Raw genomic sequence first — 26,655 nt, 5'->3', positions numbered from 1 at the left:
ATCAAGTACAAATGTGATCAGAATAGTTAGCTTTTCAGCATGCAACATTTCATTTCATTATTACAAAGGAAAATGAGCCGGAGTGACGAATTAGTTTGGAATTGGGTTTTTATCATGAATATCAAATAGCCTGAAAATCTGGTGATATTATTGTAAATTCGAATTGGCTGACGTTAAAACAATTCAACATTCAAAAATCAGCCACCCATCACGGGCCTAGAAATTCATGGTCACGACTCGGTTTTTAAGGTATGGTCAAAGGGCTCTTTTTCCTACCCCCCCCCCTTCCACGTGCAAAATTTTTTTAGTGAAATTTTGTTCACGTAATCCGAATGTTACGAAAATTGACATGCTAACTAATTAGGCCATGACAAAGATGTTTGGTCTTCATGATTAACCTTGTAAAACCCCTCGTTTCACCATAAAATTGACGCTTAAATGAGGTGGGTGGGGGGGAGGGGAGGAAAAAGAGCCGGTCAAAGTAGTTTGCTATGGGCGAATTAAGAAATCCGTGGCTCTCTACTCTTATTCGACCGGGGCTCTTCTACATTACAGTAAGTCAATGCCTCTCCCTCCACCATCACATGTAATTTTGTGTATCTTCAAGTTGTTTACTTGTTAAAAAATTTTGACCGCCAAAAAACTCATAAAATTGATATTTATTTGAGGAGGAGCGAAAAGCAAAAAGAGCCGGCATTTGAGTTCAATGATGAACGAGTTAACTATTTTGAACTATTTGTTCTTCAAACTTTAAAAGAAAAATGTTCGTTCAAAAAATCAAGTACAAATGTGATCAGAATAGTTAGCTTTTCAGCATGCAACATTTCATTTCATTATTACAAAGGAAAATGAGCCGGAGTGACAAATTAGTTTGGAATTGGGTTTTTATCATGAATATCAAATAGCCTGAAAATCTGGTGATATTATTGTAAATTCGAATTGGCTGACGTTAAAACAATTCAACATTCAAAAATCAGCCACCCATCACGGGCCTAGAAATTCATGGTCACGACTCGGTTTTTAAGGTATGGTCAAAGGGCTCTTTTTCCTACCCCCCCCCCCCTTCCACGTGCAAAATTTTTTTAGTGAAATTTTGTTCACGTAATCCGAATGTTACGAAAATTGACATGCTAACTAATTAGGCCATGACAAAGATGTTTGGTCTTCATGATTAACCTTGTAAAACCCCTCGTTTCACCATAAAATTGACGCTTAAATGAGGTGGGTGGGGGGGAGGGGAGGAAAAAGAGCCGGTCAAAGTAGTTTGCTATGGGCGAATTAAGAAATCCGTGGCTCTCTACTCTTATTCGACCGGGGCTCTTCTACATTACAGTAAGTCAATGCCTCTCCCTCCACCATCACATGTAATTTTGTGTATCTTCAAGTTGTTTACTTGTTAAAAAATTTTGACCGCCAAAAAACTCATAAAATTGATATTTATTTGAGGAGGAGCGAAAAGCAAAAAGAGCCGGCATTTGAGTTCAATGATGAACGAGTTAACTATTTTGAACTATTTGTTCTTCAAACTTTAAAAGAAAAATGTTCGTTCAAAAAATCAAGTACAAATGTGATCAGAATAGTTAGCTTTTCAGCATGCAACATTTCATTTCATTATTACAAAGGAAAATGAGCCGGAGTGACAAATTAGTTTGGAATTGGGTTTTTATCATGAATATCAAATAGCCTGAAAATCTGGTGATATTATTGTAAATTCGAATTGGCTGACGTTAAAACAATTCAACATTCAAAAATCAGCCACCCATCACGGGCCTAGAAATTCATGGTCACGACTCGGTTTTTAAGGTATGGTCAAAGGGCTCTTTTTCCTACCCCCCCCCCCTCCACGTGCAAAATTTTTTTAGTGAAATTTTGTTCACGTAATCCGAATGTTACGAAAATTGACATGCTAACTAATTAGGCCATGACAAAGATGTTTGGTCTTCATGATTAACCTTGTAAAACCCCTCGTTTCACCATAAAGTTGACGCTTAAATGAGGTGGGTGGGGGGAGGGGAGGAGAAAGAGCCGGTCAAAGTAGTTTGCTATGGGCGAATTAAGAAATCCGTGTCTCTCTACTCTTATTCTACCGGGGCTCTTCTACACTACAGTAAGTCAATGCCCCTCCCTCCACCATCACATGTAATTTTGTGTACTCTTCAAGTTGTTTACTTGTTAAAAAATTTTGAATGTGAGTTAATTATCAACTATATGCCTTTTTTCGGCTCTTTTCCAGTTCCCCCCTTTTCAAAATACCGAGTTTTGAAAAGTCTATTTAAGGTTGTCACAATGCAATGAAATTTGGCGTGGTGAACAAATGGACAATTCTGAACAGATTTGTTCTTCATACTTTACAGCGTAACATCACACATTTAGCCGTAATAATACGTAAAACAAATATAAAACTCGGTATTTTGAAAGGGGCACTGGAAAAGAGCCCTTTTTTCATGTATACCTTGTAAGATCATTATTTACACCGCAAAGTTGGTGTTTTTATTTGGTGGGGACGACAGAAGACCGTAAAAGAGTCAAATTCGTTTGCTTGGAACTATCTTCTGATGGTGACAGGGTTTTAAAATGGTCAATAGCCCAAAAAGAGGCAGTGATTTGAAGTAGTTTTGCAGTTTGTCATTTTGTGTGAGAGTGATATACTAAGTTTGCTCATATTATAAGATACAATGTTGCTCTTCGTAGATCTCCTACCAGAAAAGAATGAAAGTTCGAAATGGTAGAATACTTGCAGGCAACTTGTTCTCAAAAAGCCACGTGTCTTTTCGCTATTTGAGAAATTATACACGTCAGCATATATTTTTCGTATTATCTATTTAATGCGCTGTCAAAAAGTAAAGCAATGTGTTATACTATTAACATTATATCTTGATTCGTTTTTTGCACCATATTGTTAAATCAAACGCTCTTGGTATAAATAGTCCTACATACAATTCTCTTATTAATTGGCCGTTTATTAATTTGAAGTCATTTTTGATATCAATTTCTATTTTATTGAATCGGTTTATCAGCTTGCTGTGTAAATTAACTTCATTCTGCCGTCAAATTCAGTGTCATCAGAGGTCGAGAAAAGTTAGTGTGCAATTTTTAAAGGCATAGCTTGGAGGCAGTGGAGGTTACCTCGGCTCTTTTTCCTCCCCCCCCCCCCCCACCTGCAAATTTTTATATTTGAAAATACTGTTACTTTGTCCAATTGTCGTGAAAATTGACATGCAAACTAATAAGGCCATAACAAGCATTTATGGTCTCCATAATTAACCTTGTAAAACCACTCGTTAGACCATAAAATTGACGCTTAAATGAGGTGGGTGGGGGGGAGGGGAGGAAAAAGAGCCGGTCAAAGTAGTTTGCTATGGGCGAATTAAGAAATCCGTGGCTCTCTACTCTTATTCGACCGGGGCTCTTCTACATTACAGTAAGTCAATGCCTCTCCCTCCACCATTACATGTAATTTTGTGTATCTTCAAGTTGTTTACTTGTTAAAAAATTTTGACCGCCAAAAAACTCATAAAATTGATATTTATTTGAGGAGGAGCGAAAAGCAAAAAGAGCCGGCATTTGAGTTCAATGATGAACGAGTTAACTATTTTGAACTATTTGTTCTTCAAACTTTAAAAGAAAAATGTTCGTTCAAAAAATCAAGTACAAATGTGATCAGAATAGTTAGCTTTTCAGCATGCAACATTTCATTTCATTATTACAAAGGAAAATGAGCCGGAGTGACAAATTAGTTTGGAATTGGGTTTTTATCATGAATATCAAATAGCCTGAAAATCTGGTGATATTATTGTAAATTCGAATTGGCTGACGTTAAAACAATTCAACATTCAAAAATCAGCCACCCATCACGGGCCTAGAAATTCATGGTCACGACTCGGTTTTTAAGGTATGGTCAAATGGCTCTTTTTCCTACCCCCCCCCCCCCCCCTCCACGTGCAAAATTTTTTTAGTGAAATTTTGTTCACGTAATCCGAATGTTACGAAAATTGACATGCTAACTAATTAGGCCATGACAAAGATGTTTGGTCTTCATGATTAACCTTGTAAAACCCCTCGTTTCACCATAAAGTTGACGCTTAAATGAGGTGGGTGGGGGGAGGGGAGGAGAAAGAGCCGGTCAAAGTAGTTTGCTATGGGCGAATTAAGAAATCCGTGTCTCTCTACTCTTATTCTACCGGGGCTCTTCTACACTACAGTAAGTCAATGCCCCTCCCTCCACCATCACATGTAATTTTGTGTACTCTTCAAGTTGTTTACTTGTTAAAAAATTTTGAATGTGAGTTAATTATCAACTATATGCCTTTTTTCGGCTCTTTTCGAGTTCCCCCCTTTCAAAATACCGAGTTTTGAAAAGTCTATTTAACGTTGTCACAATGCAATGAAATTTGGCGTGGTGAACAAATGGACAATTCTGAACAGATTTGTTCTTCATACTTTACAGCGTAACATCACACATTTAGCCGTAATAATACGTAAAACAAATATAAAACTCGGTATTTTGAAAGGGGGCACTGGAAAAGAGCCCTTTTTTCATGTATACCTTGTAAGATCAATATTTACACCGCAAAGTTGGTGTTTTTATTTGGTGGGGACGACAGAAGACCGTAAAAGAGTCAAATTCGTTTGCTTGGATCTATCTTCTGATGGTGACAGGGTTTTAAAATGGTCAATAGCCCAAAAAGAGGCAGTGATTTGAAGTAGTTTTGCAGTTTGTCATTTTGTGTGAGAGTGATATACTAAGTTTGCTCATATTATAAGATACAATGTTGCTCTTCGTAGATCTCCTACCAGAAGAGAATGAAAGTTCGAAATGGTAGAATACTTGCAGGCAACTTGTTCTCAAAAAGCCACGTGTCTTTTCGCTATTTGAGAAATTATACACGTCAGCATATATTTTTCGTATTATCTATTTAATGCGCTGTCAAAAAGTAAAGCAATGTGTTATACTATTAACATTATATCTTGATTCGTTTTTTGCACCATATTGTTAAATCAAACGCGCTTGGTATAAATAGTCCTACATGCAATTCTCTTATTACTTGGACGTTTATTAATTTGAAGTCATTTTTGATATCAGTTTCTATTTTATTGAATCGGTTTATCAGCTTGCTGTAAAAAATTAAATTATTCTGCCGTCAAATTCAGTGTCATCAGAGGTCGAGAAAAGTTAGTGTGCAATTTTTAAAGGCGTAGTGGAGGTTCCCTTTCGCGGCTCATTTCCACCTCCCCTACACATTTCAAAATTTGTATTTTCATAGCTGTTTTGCATGTTATTTTAGCTGAAGGTTAAAATTAAAACAGATTTTCGAAAATGAATATCAAATGTGGAGGGGCGGGTAGTTGAAAAGAGGGCTCTTTTTCCTTTTCCCCCCACCTGCAATTTTTTACTAAAAAAGGTTCTGTTGACATTGTTCGATCGCTATGAAAATTGACATGCGGACTGATTAGGCTATGACAAACATATTTGGTCTCCTTAATTAACCTTGTAAAACCACTCGTTACACCATAAAATTGATAGTTGTGTGAGGTGGGGGGGGGGGGAGGAAAAGAGCCCTTATCCCAAATTTGTGTTTATCACAAACCAGATTGCCCTTACATCGGCTATTGGCTCTTTTCCTCTCCCAGCCTATCAAACTTTCCACAAATAAATATTCCAGTTCTAATTGCTTGCTTACCCTTGCGATGAGCAAGAGTGTTGGGCTCTTTTCCAGTTCCCCCTTTTCAAAATACCGAGTTTTATGTTTGTTTTACGTGTTATTACGGCTACATGCGTGATGTTACGAGGTAAAATATGCAGAACAAATTTGTTCACAATTGCCGATTTGTTCACCACGCCAAAATTCATTGGAATATGACAATATTAAATAAGCTCTTCAAAATTGAATTTGAAAGGGGGGAACTGGAAAAGAGCCGAGTATTGTAATTGGGCACCAGACTTTTTTCCCGTAAATAACTTTAGGCACAGGACTCATCTCCTGGATCCTCGACTCATTCATCTCCTAGGCCAATCTGTTGCAACAGATTTTTTGAGCAGGTTAGCATTTCAAATATACGGCCTATTCGATTTTTTTTGCTGGTTCTAATTTTACCAAATCGGTTTGTTAAAATTTCATTTTTTTCTCTTATTTCTCGGTTTAATAGGTTTCGGCATATTTTAGTTCGGCTTAGTGGCCCCATGTTGCATCAATTGATGAGCCAAGAATATTTTTGTGCGCGTGTATGTGCGTTTTAAGGGTGGTTGGATTAGACAATTTTTATAATTTTGAATTTTTTGATTTCTAATTTTTTTTTTCGTTTTTAAGGGTTTCTGCTCTGACATGTTTGGTTTACTTCACCGCATGTTAAGTTTTTCGATGGTGAAGTTTTAAAATATTTTATTGTATTATTTTCGGCTCTTTTCCAGTCCCCCCCCCCTTTGATTTTCTCTGAAATTCATTGAAGGAAAGTCTATTTAAAACTACTTTTCATGATGAAAACTGCATTAAAACGTGTCAGCGTGAACAGGTTAACAAATTTTTATAACATGCAAAATGTTAGGTGAACAATTTTTGAACAGCTTTATAGATTTGCTATTTTACGAGGAGGGTGGGAAACTGGAAAAGAGCCTTCTTTTTTTTTGGTTTATAGAGCAGATCTAGTTTTTGTGTTTTTTTCGTTAAATTTTTTCGACTATGTTTTGTTTATTTTTTGAAGTTTTTTTGACCATTTTTTTCGTTGCAAGTGATGCGAAGCTCAGCTTTGCCTCTGTGTTAAATATTATGATAATTAAAATTTGCAACGCTGGGGAAAGGAAATGGAAAAGTGCCGTTACTTAAGTTTTTAGGCGGATTCGGGTTAAATGTAATCAAAGCGAGAGTTAATAATTAGTTAACTGCTAAAATGATTTTTTGATATCTTCGGCCGGCGAGAAAATTGGAAATCATTTACTGGCGTTTGATCTGGTATTGTTATTGCCGTTTTTTATGCTTTGGTGAAAAATATTTTGACGATTTCAGCAGTTATCGAGAAATTTTTTGGGCAAACACTTACCAATAAAAAGATAGTATACTATTCCAATGCTTTCATTTGCGAAGCACAGTGATATGATTGATCAAATATTTTCCCGGCCAACTTGTTTGAAGATTCGTTCTTTGCTTTGGAGAAAAACATAGATTTAGCTGGTGTATCCATAAAAACAACTGCACAGCGTATCCTGTCTAGGCTTTATTCAGGTTTATTTTATGAAGGGTTTTCATAATGATGTTTTTTGGCATTTAAATATTTTTTACAGAAGCGCATGATTTCTCCCTGAAAATCCACATTTTATAAAAAAAATTAATACTAGAACTTCAGGATCAACGTGTCAAATAAATAAATAAATAAGTTAATTCAGCAGATTCACAAGCTTCAAATCAAAAAGTGGGCTCTTTTCCCTTTTTCCTCCCAAATTTCGTATTTTCAGTTTTCTTAGTTGTCTTACGTGTTATTATGGTTGAATGCGTGATGTTATGATGTTAGGTATTATTACGCTTGCGATTAGCAAGCGTTATCAAACTGGAATATAGCCTTTTTTCTAGTTAACAACAAAATCAATTGAATCACTTACTGACTATGCAGCTAGCTGACATCTTTTCACTTTTATTCTGTTCTCTTAAGATCTTGTAGGTTGCTTACCGCTTGGCCTGGAGGTAAAGCATTTGCCTTTGTACCCTAAGGTCTGTGTTTCGAGTCGTGGCCGGACCATGTTTTTTCAGTATCAAGGAAATTGAAAAAAAAATCGAAAAAATGAATTGTTGGTTTTTCGTTTGTTCGCTCAAGTTTTGTCGGCGTGAATGCAACAGCGGATTTTGCTTGTGCTATAGACTTTTTATTGTAGTTGCAAGTGCTGTAAGTATTGTACATTCTAATATCAGGAGGGACTTGAAAGATATAAAACTTTTTTTTTTCGGTTCAGTTGGTGTCTGCTCAAAGATTGTTGGCTTAATTACCACATCACTGATTTTTTTTTGCTGCAAGCAATTTCCATTGTTGTTGCAAGTTAAGTTCTGTTCATTCTAGTTTCAAGGGGGACTTGAAAGATTTATAAAAAAAATCGGAAAATCCTTTTTTTCGGTTCAAGTGGTTTCCGCTCAAGATGTTAGCTTAGTTGCCACATCACTGGCTTTTCATGTGCTGTAAACAACTTTCATTCTAGTAGAGTGAGAGTAGGTCTTGGCTAATTTCCATTCCTTTCTCCACACTTCTCATTTTCTGTTTTCGCAGATTAATATGTTATGGCAAAATGCGTGATATTACGAGTAAAAAATGAAGATTTAAACTTCTCAATAGTTATTTTGTTCACGAGGCAAAATTTCAATTCACTATGACATTGTTTAATTGGTTTTAAACTTTGGGTGTTGCTTACATGAGAGTATGTCTTGGCTAATTTCCATTCCTTTCTTCACACTTCTTAATTTCTGTTTTCAGAGTGTAATATATTATGGAAAATTGCGTGATTTTGCGAGTAAAGAATGTAGAATTAGTCTTCCCAATAGTTATTTTGTTCACGATGCAAAATTTCAATACACTTTGACATTAATTAGTTGGTTCTAATACTCAAAATTCGTTCAGTCGGAGGGAAAAGAACTAGGTTTTTAACGCTGGAACCATATTTGAGTCCTTTCAGTTGTGTTTCAGATGTCGTCAAAATTTTAGAGTTTCGCTTTTTTGCCAGATTTGCTTCCGCAATTCAGACCCCAATTAAGCGATAAGCGGAACCTATTTGAAAAGCGGTCGTCTGGTGTTTGTCTTAAAGATGATCTGTTTTTTTTACTTTTACGTAATTTCAGATCGTTATTTCAAACGTTTATGAAAAAGGCTCTTTTTCAATTTCCACCATATATACACAAGCAAAGCTTGTGTGATATTACGAACTCATTGTTTTCCAACCTAAGTCGCAAATGATTGTTGTGCTCTTTTTGAAATATACAGCGATTAAATACAGCAAATGCTAAGGATAGTAACACACTATTGTATTACAAATAGGACTTTAGCTTCAAGGAGTTATGGTTCTGTAGTGTTGAGGTAGGGAAGGAGACCAGCAGCAAAATAAGAGGGTTCGAACCTCAGCAGGGTCGCATGTTTTTAATGAACTTTTTCGTATACTAATTAAAATGCGTTCGCTCTATAAATTGAGGCATGTTAGTGATAAGTTTCTTTTCAAATCGACTGGTACTGCTAATGCGTCATAATTGGCGTGCGTCACTTAAGAAATTTTGTAGACTCAAAGTTTTACTCATTCAGTTTTTCCCAGTCGCGTTGGCGGTCATATTTTTGCTTGTGTATGCGAAGTGCAACTTCCACTCTGTGTTTAAATTTTTCATCATTTCTACCTAGAGTACCAAGAAAGAAATTTAAGTTTTCTGATTGCCTAATTGTTTCGCAGGTTGTTGCTTAAATGCGTAATGTGTCGATGCAAAGTATGAAAAACAAATCTGTTGACAATAGTTGGTTTGTTCACTATGCAAAATTTCTTTGCATAATACAATGCTAAATTAGTTTTTCAAAGTGAAATCCAAATTTGAGTAGGGAACTGGAAAGGAGCCGAAGCCTCCTCTCCTTTTCATATTTTTTCCCAATTTTTCACCAAGAAATCATTTTTTGTTTTTTTAGTTGCCAATAATTTAGTCACTCCAAATTTAGATTAAAGACAAATTGGATGCATCGTTTTTGTATCTTCCATGAACAAGGCTATTACTTCTGCTTATAAAAATGCACCAACGAAGTTTTTGAATAGATTGTTAGAAATTTGCTGATAACTAGTGTATCGATTTTCATCGTTTTTGTTTGATCTACTTATATGACTAGGGTAGGTTTCCGGTGGTTGTTGTTTACATGAGGGTAGGTCTTGGCTAGTTTCCATTCCTTTCTCCACAGTTCTAAGTTTCAGTTTTTGTAGTTTAATATGTTATGGCAAAATGCGTGATATTAATTACGAGTAAAAATGAAGAATTAGTCTACTCAATAGTTATTTTTTTGCACGATGCAAAATTTCAATACACTATGACATTTTATAATTGGTTTTAAATTTTGGTTGTTGTTTAGATGAGGGTAGGTCTTGGCTAGTTTCCATTCCTCTCTCCTCACTTCTTATTTTCTGTTGTCAGAATGAAATATGTTGTTATGGCAAAATGCGTGATATTGCGAGTAAAAAATGAAGAATTTGTCTTCTCAATGGTTATTTTGTTCACGATGCAAAATTTCAATTCACTATGACATGTTTAATTGGTTTTAAAATTTTGGGTGTTGCTTACATGAGAGTAGGTCTTGGCTAATTTCCATTCCTTTCTCCACACTTCTAAATATCTGTTTTCAGAGGGTAATATGTTATGGAAAAATGCGTGATTTTGCGAGTAAAGAATGTAGAATTAGTCTTCCCAATAGTTATTTTGTTCACGATGCAAAATTTCAATTCACTATGACATTGTTTAATTGGTTTTAAAATTTTGGGTGTTGCTTACATGAGAGTAGGTCTTGGCTAATTTCCATTCCTTTCTCCACACTTCTAAATTTCTGTTTTCAGAGGGTAATATGTTATGGGAAAAGGCGTGATTTTGCGAGTAAAGAATGTAGAATTAGTCGTCCCAATAGTTATTTTGTTCACGATTCAAAATTCCTTCAATCGGAGGGAAAAGAACTAGGTTTTTAACACTGGAACTATATTTGAGTCCTTTCAGTTGTGTTTCAGATGTCGTCAAAATTTTATAGTTTCGCTTTTTTGCCAGATTTGCTTCCGCAATTCAGACCCCAATTAAGCGATAAGCGGAACCTATTTGAAAAGCGGTCGTCTGGTGTTTGTCTTAAAGTTGATCTGTTTTTTTTTTACTTTTTACGTAATTTCAGATCGTTATTTCAAACGTTTATGAAAAAGGCTCTTTTTCAATTTCAACCATATTTTAAATTTTTCATCATTACTACCTAGAGTACAAAGAACAAATTTGTTCACACTATTTAGTTTGTTCGTCATGCTAATTTTTGTTGCTGTATGACCAAGTTAATAAGATTTAATGATTAGTTTAAATGTCATTGGATTAGAGCTGGAACAGCCTTAAAACAGATTTTTTATTACCGGCGAAGTTTCAATGCATAAAATATCATTGTTGGAATTTTCTGTGCTACTTGCTCAGATGCGGGCCACTCATGTTGAGTTATGATTTTGAAGCTAAAATTTTTTATTGGCAGATATTTTGTCACGGAGTTTTTCAGTGCAAAAGAACGAAGTGATAAAAGTGATGGAGTTTTTTTATTTGTTCACATTCATTTTTAATGTATGCTGCATGATCTATGCTTCGTTTTTAAGTAAACTTCTTTTCATTTGTTATCACAAACAGCAAATATGAAGAGGAAAACCTGAATGACTTTGTTACAGAAAAGGATTTCATTTTTTTCGAGTTTCCAGCGGAATAAAAAAAATCACTGTTTTTTCTAAATGGGATAACAATAAAAATCATTACACTTGCGAAGCGAGTGTGTAAGTACGAACCTTTTTTTTAACCATTTTAAGTTGCAAATATTGGTCCCACTTTTAAGCACCTTTACAGCTTTTTCATAGTGTGGGCTTTGACATTCGAATAGTAATAAGTTAACACAGTTGATGCATTTATAATTCATCAAATGAACCGAAAGAAAAGATTCATTTCAAACTACATAAACACAATGAAAACTCGATTTCAGAAAATTTGTGACTCAAAATATCTCGCAATTTTTTGAAATGCATGTTTTATACATAATGTGGCTTTATGATTTGCGATTTGTTACATGCAAAGTTAATGCCTTCAGTTTGTTATAATTCAAATTATTACTTGCAAAATTGAGTCTATTTGTCTTTGGTGCTACTTTTGCTGATAAGTCTTGGCAATTATTAGCATTTGAAACTGCTCTATTCGTGACTAGTGTTTGTTGGTTGTTAAGCTTGCGTGGCTGATTGGATAGTGCGTGAGACTCAAAATCTTTTGATTGCAGTAGGTGGCAGATCGAATCCTAGACCTAGATGAGTTTTTGCTAATTCGAGGCTGATTTCTTATTGCACTCTCCAGAGCTGATTTGTGTTCTCGCAAGTATTGCGAAGCGCAGTTTCGCCTCTCTGTAAACAGTATTTTAAATTCAAAGAGCTTCAACGTGATATTTTTTCTTCGAAATTTGAAAAGTGTTTAAAAATTTTGTATAATCTTTTTTCGGTTTGTTTCTTAGACAGTTCCAACTGTCTGTTGGCTACGTTTTATGTTGCATCTAGTCGTAAGTCTATATAAATATACGATTCAAGGGATAATGAAAGAATCTTTTTTTTTTGAAAGCGTTATCTAAACTGTAGAAATGAATATTTCAGGTTAAAGATGAATCAATTCTTTACCTTTAATGTATTGTCTTGTTTTATTTGGGGACATTCATCAATTCAGGAAGAAGTGGATGCATAATAAATCACGATGAATTGGATGTTGTTTGTATTGTGCGCGTTTTTATTACATTAGTATAGGCAGAAAAAAACTTATTTATTGATATATTTAGCAGCCGGAGAACGCGCGAACATCTGCTTGATTTTTCTTCCTTGGCATCAGAGTTATATTAGTTTCATATATGCCGTTCAGTATTCCCTTTTTACGTCGGCGAGATTTCCGAAATGGGAACGAATTGAACTTTGCCCCCAACGAGCAATGGGATCGTGCTACTATACTCCAGCTAACAATCCTGATCCTCGTAGTTCCAGCCCAGCTGGTTCTAACAGACTGGATGGGAACTCCAGAATTCCAGAGGTCAGATATGATCCGAAGAATTGTGACTAATGCACAAGTATGTCGCAAAATGATAAATATGATACAGCGGTCCTTGTTAACCAGGTGTGATAAGTTATCCCTAAAACCAAAAATTAAACGGAATTAAACGACTAAGTCCGCTTGTTTTTTCACCATGGAGATAACTCTTTTTTTAAGGCCTTATTTTCTAAGGCCCAAGTATATTTCAAGGGAAAATTTAATTCATGGAACCCAATTCTTTTCCAGGATCCCGCCTTTGTTTTAATGACACGCCTGAATTTCAGCGCTCGTATGTTTTTAGGGACCAATCTATCATAATTATAATCTAGTTTTACTACGAGAAATATTGCGTGGACGTTGGAGCGTTGAGGAAGGCTATTCGTATTTGGGTGTTCAAAGAGGCATTTAATATTGACGACTATGATGAGCCGGAACCAGAAGTGAAGAAAGATGAAAAGAAAGAGAAAAAGGTCAAAACTGGAAATGGATTACTAGGAGGTGAGGAGTAACACTTGTTGCGACTTTCGAAGAAAGTGACGTAATATTTATCCTCGGGTGATTTTTTTCTCCCAAACAATTTTGGCTTTTTATTTATCCATTTTGAAGGAATTTTTTCATTTTATTTGAAAAGTATTGTTCTCTTAAGCTCAAATTTTAAAAGATATTTCTCCTGTGTCCATTTTTTGAAAAGTTTTGGGTGTTTAAAGATTGACAATTTGGGAAAATTAATTTACGAGACTTAGAGGTAAAAAGATAATATTGAATTTGGTCTTTTTTATGTAAATTCTCCCAGTTTTTGATAAATTTGCCATGGTTCGTAACTCAGGTTCTGCTGGAAAATATCTTTTCTCGGACTGTAAGATTTATTTCCAGTTGGATAGTTCACATTTGTTTTTTAATTGATCCGACTTTTGATGAAAGTGTGGAGTGTTTGTGGTTGGGGTGGTTTTTTATTCAGTCAATTTTCGACTTCTAAACTAAGCGTTCTTGACTTAATTTGCTATACCATCTGAAAGATATTGTTGTTTTGAGCTCAAAATTTCAAAGATGTTTGACCTGTGATCAAATTTCATAAAGTTAAGGGGGTTTCAAAATTGCTACTTTGGTCATTTCAGGACAACTAACGCGCTATATATTGCGTTTTTATAACAAGCGCGAGCGGCAAATTAATGCGTTCCTAATTGAATTGAAGCCAGTAATTTAGTCATATTTACGCTAGCGAGAAGCTAGTGTTTTAGTACGAACCTTGTTTTTGTTTCTAACCTAACTCGCAAATAAAATTGTTCATTTAAAGTGTTCACTTTTGTGCCTTTTTGCTATAATCACGATCTGTAGTATTGGAAATTTCATAACATTTGTTCTTGACCTTATTTGTGGCTAGTGTTTGTGATGGACTAAGCATCCATGGCTGTGTGGTTGCGTGAGACTCATAATATCTAGATCGCAGTAGGTTCGAGTTCGAGAACCAATTTTTGTCAATTTTTTTTTTTAACTAGAGGCTTTTTTAATTGCATTTTTTAGAATTCTAGAGCTGCTTTTTGCCGTGTTCTCGCTAGTGTTTGCAAAGCGCAGCTTCGCCTCTGTGTAAAACATTACGAGACGCTAAGCACACTCTTTATATTTTACAAAACGTGTGGGGTGATAAATTGTAGAAAAAAAATTCTTTTTTGCCTTTTCACTTATTCCATCAATTAATCAACCAAAACACTTTTTAATGGGCCTTAAAGGGCAGCCGGAGCATTAGGGCTTTGCATCTTGTCCGTCTTAGGAATTGTTCCAAATTGAATTGAGGCATTTTGTTTTAGTCGATTTAATACTTTGCTGCATGCGAAATAAATCTTTGTATTTCAGATAGGGGGGATGATTTAAAAAAAATAATATTTTGATTTTTTTTTTCATTTTTTTAATTCTCAATTTTTCAAAGCGCGGACTTTCTATCGACCTTAAAAGATAATGGGAAAATTCAGGACTTCGCCTTGATACGAGAGTAGTCTTGTTTTTCCGATTTTCGAAGAAAGTGACGGAATATTTGTGCTCGGGGTGTTGTTTTTCCCAACAGATTTCGGCTTTTTAACTTGCTATTTTGAGGGAATTTTTCAAATCTCGGAAAGTTATTGTCTTGAGCTCAAATTTAAACATTTATTTCACCTGTGATCTTTTTCACCTGTAAAGTTTGTCAAATTGGGACAATTAACGCGCGATATATTTCGCGCTTTTAACGCGTTAGCGCAGATTTAATCCCTTCGGAATCGTTCCAAATTGACTCGAGGCCTTCTGTTTTGAATTCTTAATTTCTTGCTATGCGGGAAATGTAATACTTATTACTTGGCATAGCCTTGTGATGATTTTCAAAAAAAGCATAAAGAATTTGAAGCAGAGAAGATCTTGTTGATCTCCTACAAAGTTGGTCCCATTATATGCCAGTTCTTTTTTATGCCATTATATGCCAGTATCGCGCTTTTATTTTTTAAAACAAAACGTTGCCCACGGAGAAGACCAATTCGATATGTTTCGCACGGATCATAAGGCTGCTTGAAAGGAAATTCCAGTTTTTTTTCAGATGAGAGTCGAATCGCGAAGTATAATGGTCACAGTTGTTAATTGTAGAAATCACCAACGGCATTTAGCGATGATCCTAATTTTCACTTAGAATAACTGCTGTATACGAATATCCGGCAATAGGAGCGAACGATGATATTGGTTTTTCCAGTAGGCTGCAAGGTTGCTGTAGGTTGTGTGTAATAGTTAATGTTACCAGCGACACTAGTTGAAGACATTTGGTTTGCATTATAATTTTTTGATAAACTAAAGTGCTACAGGGCGCTAAAAGGGGAATTATTTTATTGAACGTATATGCGTTGCAAGATGCTTGTTTTGTCTGTCTATATTCGGCAATGTCGCTGTTGAGTCCAAGCTAACAACTGTTTGCGGTAGTGATGCATTTTGATGTTGTGTGAGTAAAACTGAATGCATTTACAGTTCATTAGTTTTTCCATCCTGGATTCCATGATCATTGAAATTGCTGTATTTGGCGAAATGGATCCTCCCCGATAGACTTTGTTATGCATTGAGGGATCTGAATCTTTGAACTGTCTGGTGTGCATTGGGTTTAAATTCTGACTTGATGATGACGATTGAGTATTTAAATTTTTTTTGTAAATTTGAGCTACAAGTGCAAGTTTGAAGTTTTCATTGCTCCTTTGTGTCGTCTCTGACTTTGAACAGATTTTTGATTCTGAGTTTGAAAAGAGAGCTTGTTGAAAAGAGACTGCAATTTTCAGTTGGCTGGAAGATGTAGAGGCGAAAGATTTACTTGCGATGTTGTGGTGGGGTTTTTGAAATGTGATGGAAAACATGGGAAGGCGACGAAAAAAGATATAAAAACGATGAGTACCTAGATCGTATGAACACTGATTGATTTGGCAAAATCAGAAGTTCATATGATAGCAAATAGTTCCGCTCTTTTCTGATTGTTTCTTCGTGTTTTGGAGACTCTCCTAGGGTTTCTCTTTAAATCTTGTCTGCTTAAATAATCAAGGTTATTGAAGATTTCTCCGAGTGTTCCAATTTTTACAGCTGAACTTTGATGAAGAGCAGGATACTGCTTACCATTATCAGTTTTGAATAAATTTGATTGAATTATATATGATTTTTTTTTCAATACGGAAGTTTCCTTCTGTACCTTTTAATTAACCAATTTAACAGGGTTTCAAACTTGGAGGTCGCGAGACTGTTTACAAATATGCACTGAAGAGTAAGCTTCAGAGTTTTATTGCGAATTTATCTGGAAAACGCTTTGCATATGAAAGGTCAAAAGAAGCAATTATGCATGAAGAACTCTGCGCGATGAGTTTTGCAATTAATTCCAAAATTATTTGCACTAATTTACAACAAGATATCGAGCTATCGGGATAAGGTCTAACTATTAAGTTGTTCGCTACATAAAGCTTATCATTCAAAAAACTTAAAGATCCGTTAGATGAATGGCTGGAACTGATTGCTAAGATGATTGAATTTGTCTTCAGAAAATTGTTTTCATTAAATTTTAGTTGGATTGTTTGCAAGTCTAAGTTCTGAATAATGTTTTTGGCATGTTTGCCATAGCAAAGATAACATAGCTGGGCCCGGTTGCTTTGATGGCAGGTCGACAGCAGTAGTTGTCATAGTTGGAAACAGTTTTGATGTTGCTGGAGGGGTCTAGGACTAAATCCCCCAGGATAAAATCCCACCGGATATAATTCCCCAGGACTAAATCCCCCGTAGGACCAAATCCCCCGTAGGACCAAATCCCCCTAGGACAAAATCCCTCAGTTCTTAGTTTAAAATCCCCAACATTCGAATTCAATAAAACAGCGACACTGAAACTTAATTAAACGATCAAAGATAAATAACAGAAAAGAAGTAGATAGATAAAAGAATAGAAACTAAATTGAAATGTTAACAGCTATGGCTTTAAGATAATCCAACTCTTTGTAGATAGCGGCAGAGCATACAGTTCTTTTAATCCTCCCAAAATTATCCTCTTTCCTTTTATGCACTTTCTTGCCGAGCTGCATTTGAGCGAAACGAAAAGTTTGAAGTGGCTGCTGCCTGTGAATCGCCTCAATGAATTTCCATATGTCAGGATTAGACATTTGGAGCATGGATTTGAATCCACGGTGGAATCCTTCGAGGGCATTGTTTGTCCTGGGGAGGTCTTCATTGGTCCTGAAGTAAACGTTCCATATATCCATGTCGAATCGCGATTTCCGTCTTGTCGAGTTGCGCGTTTCTTTGCCTACAAAGGTGTCCTCAAAATAATTTTTGATTTCGTCAGGAATGTGGCAGTTTACTAGTATTTACTTATACCCGGCTCCTACATGTAAGGGCGGGGCAAACGCAAGAGCAGCTAAAAGACGTATAGCTAGGTTGAATTCTTTGTTCTCGCGATAATGTACAGCATAACCAAATTCGAGTATCTTTCTGTAAATGGCTTGCGAGAAGTGAAGGAAACAATCTTTGATTTCTGTCTCTGGAAATTTGTCACCCACAGAATTGATACAAGCCATTTCAAAGTCCATCATGATTGAACTGGGGGGGGGGGGGGACGATATCTGCTTTCAAGTCCGACCAGAAAGCGTTTATCGGGGAGTAGGGCATAGAAAAGTTGTTCGATCTACGAAGCAGTGGACACTGTATACTTGGTAAAAGTTATCAGGACAGCTTTTAAAGGTTCCATCAATAAACCAGTTTCCATAAGAGATAAAGATTTCGATATTTTTGTTGATTGCGAACACCAATTATCGCTTACCGGTTCCCGGAACTGTCGAATCTTCAAGAAGAAAACCTTCTCCACTCATGGTTTGCATGTATTTAACAGGCGGTTCAAAATCGAATCCTGTTGGGATCGGTGGCTGGGTACGATTTTCATGTCGGATTCTTTGTTTGAGGTGAGGCACCCCGGCATCTTCGAGGAGCATTCTGGTGTGGCTTTCGCCAGGGCATTTGACAGCACCTTTTGTGTCGAAGAGTCGGTGCAGGCCGCTGCGTTCGCGTTGATCTGTTCGTTAATAAAATATGTTTCCATTAAGGCATAGTCCGGGCCGTGTGTGTGCTCATGTGGCGACGATTTGAGAAATTTGCTCTTTGAAGTCCATATGCTTGCCTTACATTGTTGCTTTGATCGCCGCAACTCCCACTCCCATTGAAGAGAATTGACTAACTCTTTTTTCTTATAGTAAGCGGAAATATTGTGAAGCGCTTTCTGGCCCCCTTTGTTGCTTATTACAAATTTGACTTTGTTTTTTTTTGCATTGTAATTGTTTCGAATGAGTCGGTACTGAATAAAATGCACTTGTTTTACAAACTGAACAAAATTTTGCGTCAAGAGGCAAACGTTTAATTACTAGGGGTGATTAAGTTGCGACCACGCAAACTAGTAGCACACCTGTTACACTAATTGTTTTGCTGGGACTATATCGGGTTTTAATTTGTTTAGCAGTCAACATAAATTAACGTTAAATTAAGTTCAAAATTATGTTCAAAATTTCGGACCCCCCAAAATCAACACTCCGTGGTCCTAGGGGTCTGAAATTTTGACACAATAAAGAGGATGGTTTTCTAGGAATCGGGGACTTCCTTTCACAACATCCCGCACCCCCGCCTTAAGGGAAGCGCGGAATTTCTTACCCCCTGGGGGTAAATTTAACGGACCTATACATTGATTGCACAAAATGTCATATTTGGGATTCGAACTCACGCTGAAGGAGTCAACATTATTTTCCATTCACTTGTCGTACCGACTGTGGCTAATTAATTTTTGCAATCAAAGCTCATTCTTAAAGTTGCTGAAAAGTCACGTCAAAATGGCGATGGATGCTTAAATGGAAGTCAATTCAAATTGGAATCAATAGAAACATGAAATTATATAATGTGTACAATTTGATTTCCATTATACTGAATAAAATATGGGGGATTTTGTCCTAGGGGTATTTAGTCCTATGGTGGATTTAGTTTTGAGGGATTATATCTGGTGGGATTTTATCCTGGGGGATTTAGTCCGCGGGCGTTGCTGGAAGCTTCTGCTGCTTCATGCTCTTTAACTAGTGATGGTTTTACAGCGGTTTTTTTTTTCATTTTCCGCAGTTTGTCTGCACTTTGCTGTTTGTCTGCTTTTTATTCCGTCTGATTCGTGACATATACTGAATACCTGCGCCGAGGGCAAAAGGCTTCAAGGCTTGAGATTTTGGAGAATCAAGACTTATTTTTTTCGTAAATTCTCGGCGGGCTTGGTTCATTTTTGTGATTGAATTAGTGTCGGCAGGTATTCTCGTAGGTGTTTCAAGATTTGCTGGTTGTGGGCCTGAGATTCATTCCATGATGTCGAGCTCGTAACATGTCTTTGCTGAAATAATCAAGGTGACAGGTTCACAGATGGTCTGTCTTACAAGCCGAAAATGATGAGGCTTCAGAGGTTCTGAGTGTGTGGGGTCAGATGACTCATTTGTTAGGTGCAAGAATTCATGATTGCTTCTACATTGCAGGATGACGTAGACAAATTTCGTCATTTAGGGTGCGTGATCCAATTAGTTTGCACAAAATATCTTCGGAAATCTTTACCAATCTTTCCAAATATCTTCCTAAGTTTGGTGCGGCGGGCGTGTTCAATTTGTCTTTTGAAAATTGTTTTAAGTAAGTTTTTGTTTGATTGTTGACTTTTGGTTAGTGTTCAAAGTTCTTGATGAGTGATCAAGGCTGTTCCTCAGCTGGAGAACGGAAGAGCTGTAAAATGAGGCGTGACATGTTTAGTGAAAGATAAATTGATGCGGTGTTCCGATGATTAAATCAAGTTTTCACGGTTGGGAGTGTCGGTAATGAGTAGAGGTTAGTTACTCAAGTTAGTAACTTAGTTCTTCAAATAAGTTTGCATTGGATTGAACGTTTTTCAACCAGATTCCTTCTAAAAAGTGGTAAACTACAATAAAAAGAAGTTGGTTGCGGGATCTAAAAACTGATTTTGAGTTGGTTGTTTCCAACTACGACCTATTTTTATAAATTTCTCTAATTTCGAAAGCGTCATCCAGGTACTCAGCTTCTTCAGTGTTAGCTTCTGCTAGCTTTAGTTGGCTTTCTCGCCAGCAGGTTCATTCAGCTCCAAATTTCATCGGCTTGATGTCTTAAACCCTCCATAGCGTATTTACAAATGAACGTGTTGTTTGTTTAGCTTCTCTGGAGGTGCACAGTCCACGTGCAGTAGACGTGAAATACCGAGTTGGTCAGGTGGTGAAGCACAAGCTGTACAAGTACAGAGCAGTCATCATCGGCTGGGACGAAATACCAAGGGCGCCCAGAGACTGGTTCACGGGTGAGTCACCATTATTTCACAGATTGGAGATCAACTATTTGAGGATAGAAGAAAAACAAGTTCATAAACTCTATACTGTTCTTTTTTTTCAGCGGCATAATTTTATTCTTCAAATTGTCGGTTTTCATATTTTTTGCTGTCGGTAGTTGTGAGTTATGACCGAGGTGGTTAACTCATAGAGTAATTTCGGATAGGGTACACCGTCTGCTCGTCACGCTATCTTATTTTCGGCCGGATAGATTCGTGCAACTTCTTAGTCTAATACCGATCCTAATCTTACTCTTATACTATCTAGTCTCAGGTTGTTTAACTAGTCTCTGCTAGGCTCAATAGATCTAGGGTATACTGGTTTATTGCGGCTGCTGAAGTTCTCTTGGAGAGGCAACTAATTTCTAAGTTAAATTCAAATCTCTCTGGTGCTGAAATTACAAGTAATTTCAGCACTTACAAATAAGTGGGTTGTTAGTTAGATGGATCATGATTGGTTAATATTAAATACTTTACAGTGGTAAAATATCTAATTTATCCAATCATAAAATGTAGTTTAGATCAGGTTCCACCCATCCGGGTTTTACAGAGTTTTTTAGAATAGTCTTTCTGTAATTCAAAGGATGGATGATGGACGTTGGTATTTGGCGAACATCATATTTCTTCTGGATTTTCTTGTTAGAGAAGTTCCAGGTTCAATCGTTGTGTCTTCTCATGACAACGACTGGGTTTTCGCAACAAACTCAAATCTGATTTCAGAATGGTTGGCTATGACAGGTTTTTCCGTTTCATGTAGAGAACTTCTTTTGTGTTTGACCTTGTCTGGGAATGGCGTGGAGATTGTGCGCGGAGGGGATGCCTGGTTACTCGGATCTGTACGTATACTTGAACATCGAGGTGGTCATTGGTCTAGTTCAATGAAGTCCTTTTCTGCGAAGTCAAGTCGTACTCTAAATCCTTTGAGTTGTGATTGTGGGCGGCATATTGATTGTGGTTGGCCATTCTTTTTCGAGTGTAGTGGGGTCATTTTGTCTTTGGATGTTCGTCTTTTGTGTTGTATGCTGATCTATATACTGCAAGGTATAATTTACATTTTATAAAAGTTTTATTAGTTTGGTGTTTTAATTATGATTTTGGTTAGTTGTTTTCACAAAAGCTTTTTGTTTTAGTTTGGTTATTTTGAAGAGTTACTCACCCTTGAGTACCTCTTATTAAAAATAAGAGTGTGGTCACAAAGCGTGGATGTAGCGCGGTGGGTTAGGCCGGCCATAGAGCATGCTCAGGACGTCCTCTCTGGTGGGTTAGGCCAGGAGTGGGAGTATGATTTCGTGCGGTTTCTGTGAGAGGTCCTGTTATGTGATAACGTTTTATGTTGGGTTTATTGTGGTTTTTCTTATGTTTCGTTGGTTGTGTCCTTTTTTCAAAAATCAAATTGTTTTTGGTATGGGTTTGTCTTTCGACTTTTTTGTGTTTTATTATTTCTTTCTTAGACTTTATAATAGTCTTCAAAAGAATAATTTATCCAGTTTTAAACTGGGTTAATCCGGTTTGGGTACCGTTGGTTTCCTTTTCTTAGTCATGCTGTTATTCTATGATTTGTGGTGTTTAGTAAGCTGCGTTGGTTAGTGTTGTTTAGTATATAATTCTTTTCCAACCGGGTTAAAGGAAAGTTTGAAACGTGTTATCTTATGTTAAAGTTGTTGAGTGTGAAAGCTTGAAACTGAAATTCATTATTTTAAACAATTCTTTGTGGGCGAGCTGTGCGAGTGTGGATAGGATTTTTGTGCGAATGAATGGAAATATCAAAAGGTTAGTACTGCATTTTCGTTTTATCAATTTACTACATATAATTTCAATTTTACTGCTAGTTTTTGGGAAAAATTAAGTTACAAATTTTCATCATTATTAGATTTACTGCTTGTGGGGAAACAATTTATAAATTAATTTACTACATTGGTATGAATTTCATTTAAATTAGCTTGTGCAAAATATTAATAGAGTTTTGAGGAATTTGAAGAAGTTTTCTATTTTTTATTTTTCTTTTGTGTATTTTGCAGGTGATCGTGGGATGAAGACTAAAAATCTAAATAAGACATGGATAAAGAATGATTAGTGTTTTTTTTTAAATTTATTAGTTAAGAATATGTATAAGTCATACTTACCTGTTAGTCGTCGGGGAAAAAACCGTGAGGGAAGATGTCGTGGATTATGTCGGAATTTGTTAGTAATTTTGCTAGTATGCGAATAATGTTTTTAGTTTGAAGCAGTGGCCAAAGCAATTGAAGTGCTTTAATGGTTTTTAGTTCTTCAGTGCCAACTGCAAACTCATAAGGTGTGTTTTGGATGAGATTATATAATTTGTGGTTATATTTAGTGTTGTGGATGAATTCTAATATGGGGATTTCTATAGGTTGAACAAATTCATGTGGGATAAGGAAGGGTCTGGATTCTTCTGCGTTGAAGGTCTTTGTGATGGGACAAAAAATATACATTTGGGTTATGGGGTCATAATTGCGAAGAATACCGTGAAGGTTAGTATCTTTGATGCAATATGTGAAGTTAAGAAAAAATGGTGATGTGTATTTAGAGTTAATAAATTGAAAACGATAATGTGGTTGTCTTGATGGAGTGTGTAGGTCAAAGTGATTTTGTATGAAGCGGTAATATGTATATGTGTGGGTTTGTTTAGTGCGTAACATAATGTCGTGTGAGCAGTGCAAATCTCGTTCATGTGGTGCAAGGAAATGAAAGGTTAGTGAAAATAATTGAAATCTTTCTTTAAAACTTTCGTAAGCTTGTGTGTCGGTTAGTGCTTCAGAAATGATGTGGTCGAATTTGCGATCAAATATATTGAGTGTAAAAACATATGGTGTTTTGATGAAAAATTTTTCTGTGATTTGTGGGTTAGCGAAGCGATCATCATCTAAAAATTGGTCTTGGTTAGCTCGGATGATGTTATGATCGTAATATTCTAGCGTATATTCGTTAGCTCGGGGTGCAGTGTATGTTTTTAGTGACTTTTTATATCCTATATAAGTAAATTGTCTATGTGTTAGTGGTGTAGTGAGTCGATATAGCATATTTTGATTTCTTTCTATATCGATGTGAGTATTCGATAAAGGTAGGCAAAGGGGGTTAGTAAAATGATAATATGATGTCCATTGAAGTGTAGGCATTAAAACGTGTTCATCTACAAAACTGCGTTTGTTGTTAGTGTCGTTAGGGGTGTTCAAGGTATACTGTGGAAATGAAGGTAAGGTGATTGCTAAAAATTCTTTCGTGTTAGTATGATTTGGGTGATTAATATATTCACGGGCTGTTCCTGGTTTTGTTGGAAATGGATGGTTTGGGAATTTTCTTTTGAAAGTGCGGTAAGCTCTATTAGTGCTAATTGATGATTCGGTGGATGTGGATGATGGTGCTAATGATGCGGTATAAGCTGAAGAGGGTGTAGGGGTAGGTGGGTTTGATGATTCTATGGTTGATGAAATCTGGTTTATAGTTGAGGTGTCAAGGTGGAAGGGTTGTTGTTGTAAGGTGATAAAATTATCTAGTTCTTGGGAGATTTGGGGGGTGTCTGGAGAATTGGATGATCGGTCTGAATGAAGTGAAGAGTAGGTTGGGGTAACTTGTGAAGCATAGGAGGGTGTAGAAATGGATGGGAGTGGGTTATTTGGTGGGATTGGTTGAAAAGGGGGTTTCGAAAAAACTGAGGGATTGGTTTGAAAATTATTGGATGGGGATGGTTCAGAGTCTGCAAATTCATCAGGGGTTTCAATATCTGGGTTATTGAGTTGTGAGATGGAGTATAAAACTGAGATATGTGAATTAGTGTCTGAATTCATGCCTGATGTTATATTACTGGTTGGGAAATCGGGTGGCGGGAAAGCAAAAAGTGGAATTATTGTAATTGGAGTGTTGAGGTTGGTTGGGTGGGAATTTGAGCGGTGTAGGGATCCAAGTTGTCGGCTCATCGTGGGCTAAAAAAATTATTATTTTGAGACTGAAAAGCAGTTGTATGTGGTTGTTCTATAATTTGTTCATATGTGTTTTCATCTAGTGAATTGTGCGTCATTATATGTTGGATGGGACTTTGTGATATGGTTGGTCTGAAGTTTGGATTATGTGTTATTGCTAAATTTCGAAAATTTCGTGGGACTAGTGATAATGGATGGTTATGTGGTAGGGGTGGTAACTGTGGTGCTGTAGGTGTAATGTCTACATTGTTATGTTCTTCGTCATATGTGTTGTCTTGTTGCTATTTTTGTGTTGTATTCTTTTATTTGTGCGTCTAAAAGAATTTTGTTTAATGATGATGAAAAAATTCCAAAAAATCCTGCAAATAGGATGCGTGCTACACTTGCTTGTCTATTTACTTGTGTGTGTATAGCGCATGTATTATAGATTCCTTTTAAGAGTGAGAAAAGAAATCCTATAAAGTTAAACATTGCGTATAAAATAGTTAATTTTTCTAAGATGTAATAGGGCCATCCTAGAAAATCAAGAATTTCATTTTTGAGTGTAACAAAGCTAAAAATATTTATAGGTGAGATATCTTGTGGTCGGTATTTTTCACCGTTTAGATATATATAGTCTTTAATGTCTTTAAAATATCCGCTATAATCTTGTGTATAAATATCTGCAAATCCTGCGGTTTCGGCAAGTTTGCGTAAGTTTTGGTCAATTGATTGTCTTTGTATAGTGTCCATTTGTGTTAATAATTCTTGGAATTGTTGTGTTCTAATGTGATGTTGTATATCGGATTTTGAATATATTCCAATTGGTTGTAAGTCAATATTTGGGTTTCGAACAATAGCTCTAATGCTTTCAGGTGAAAATTTTTTGAGGGATTGCATTAATGTGGGATATGGGGTAAGAAGGTAATATTTATCTTCATCAGGGTTCAGTTGTACTACATTGTGGCTGCGGTATCCCAGAAATAGGTTCGTCTTGAAAGTGTGCCAACGAAATGTACTTTATTCTTATAAAAGATAGGGATTCTTTTATAACATCGTTTATCTTCAAAAACATATAGTGGTGATACCTTTTTGGTACAGGTATAAAACCATAACATGTTTCCTTCATAGTCTAAAAAATTTGATCTATTTCCTGATAATAAATATCCTGCGTAGGGTATTTTTAATACTGCTAGTGCAAGTGATTGTAGGATTTGTGTCCTTTCTAATTCGCATAGTTGGTGAAGTGTTTCTAATTCGGAGAGTGACATTTCTTGAAAAATGCGGCTAATTGTGTAGTCTAATTTCATATCTAGGTGAATATCATAGTGGATATTACCGAAATATGTACTATTCATTAGTGATAGTTCTTGTAAACGTGTGCTTCTAGTGTCATGGGGTTTTAGATGTCCACCAGGTTGACCTTTACTTTTTTGAAAATTAACTGGTATATATGATGTTCCTTCGTTTATAGGATGACTTGTGGCATATGGGTCGATTTTTAGTTTTCCAGTGGTCATGTCGAATCCTTGTTCGTATTCAACTAATATTTCGGAGTATTGTGTTTTGTGAAGTGGGTTTCTGTATTTACATGCAAGTTCTGTTTCTTGGTATATTTGAAAACGTGTCAATTTATTTTCTATATTGTGTATGTTTCTAAAATTAGAACTTTGTTTTCGTGATGGATTTACTTGTTCGTCTGGAATTGATTGTATAAAATATTTTTTGTGAAATTTTATCATACGAGCGTGTATTTTTGCTACTTGAAATAATGTACATGTGTCTTCGGGGAACCAAACAATTGTTGCTTGTGTTCGTGTTGTAGGGTCACAATAGCCTTGATCGTTTTCACAAGGTAATCTAATTCCTTGATAGATCATTGTGTTGTCTGATAAATCGCGTGTGAGTTGTATTCTTTCGAGTTGTATTTTCCAATCGAAAAACATTATTTCTTGATATCCTTTATTTTTTGTGTCTGCTTTGCAGTTTGATGGGTTATTAATACCAATATGTGGTATCCAGTGTTTATCGTGTATGTCATAAGTTAATCTTCCGTGTGCGCCGTTGTATGGATATTTTTCGTCTAGTTTTCCTT

General features: G+C 36.1%; 1 protein-coding gene across 4 annotated transcripts in view; it reads left to right on the top strand.

Moving 5' to 3' along the window:
* The first annotated feature begins 2,861 nt into the window (after positions 1 to 2,861).
* The window catches only part of LOC134851235 (F-box only protein 21-like), a 41,198-nt gene continuing 17,404 nt past the window's right edge, over positions 2,862 to 26,655 (top strand). Inside the window, exons 1-4 of one of the 4 annotated variants that reach the window (XM_063867233.1) lie at positions 2,862 to 3,078; positions 12,529 to 12,810; positions 13,103 to 13,271; positions 20,476 to 20,616. In XM_063867233.1, coding sequence (XP_063723303.1) covers positions 12,598 to 12,810; positions 13,103 to 13,271; positions 20,476 to 20,616 — 523 coding nt within the window. In that variant the 5' untranslated portion in view covers positions 2,862 to 3,078; positions 12,529 to 12,597. Of the gene's footprint in view, positions 3,079 to 4,942; positions 5,173 to 12,349; positions 12,811 to 13,102; positions 13,272 to 20,475; positions 20,617 to 26,655 lie in introns of those variants that run through there. The other 3 variants (XM_063867231.1, XM_063867232.1, XM_063867230.1) reach the window with 3 other exon arrangements.

The sequence above is a fragment of the Symsagittifera roscoffensis genome, chromosome 7 (genome assembly GCF_963678635.1).
Source record: "Symsagittifera roscoffensis chromosome 7, txSymRosc1.1, whole genome shotgun sequence".
Classification (NCBI taxonomy): domain Eukaryota; kingdom Metazoa; phylum Xenacoelomorpha; order Acoela; family Convolutidae; genus Symsagittifera; species Symsagittifera roscoffensis.
Note: the sequence above shows the minus strand (reverse complement) of the source record. Positions and strands in the feature narration are given on the sequence as shown.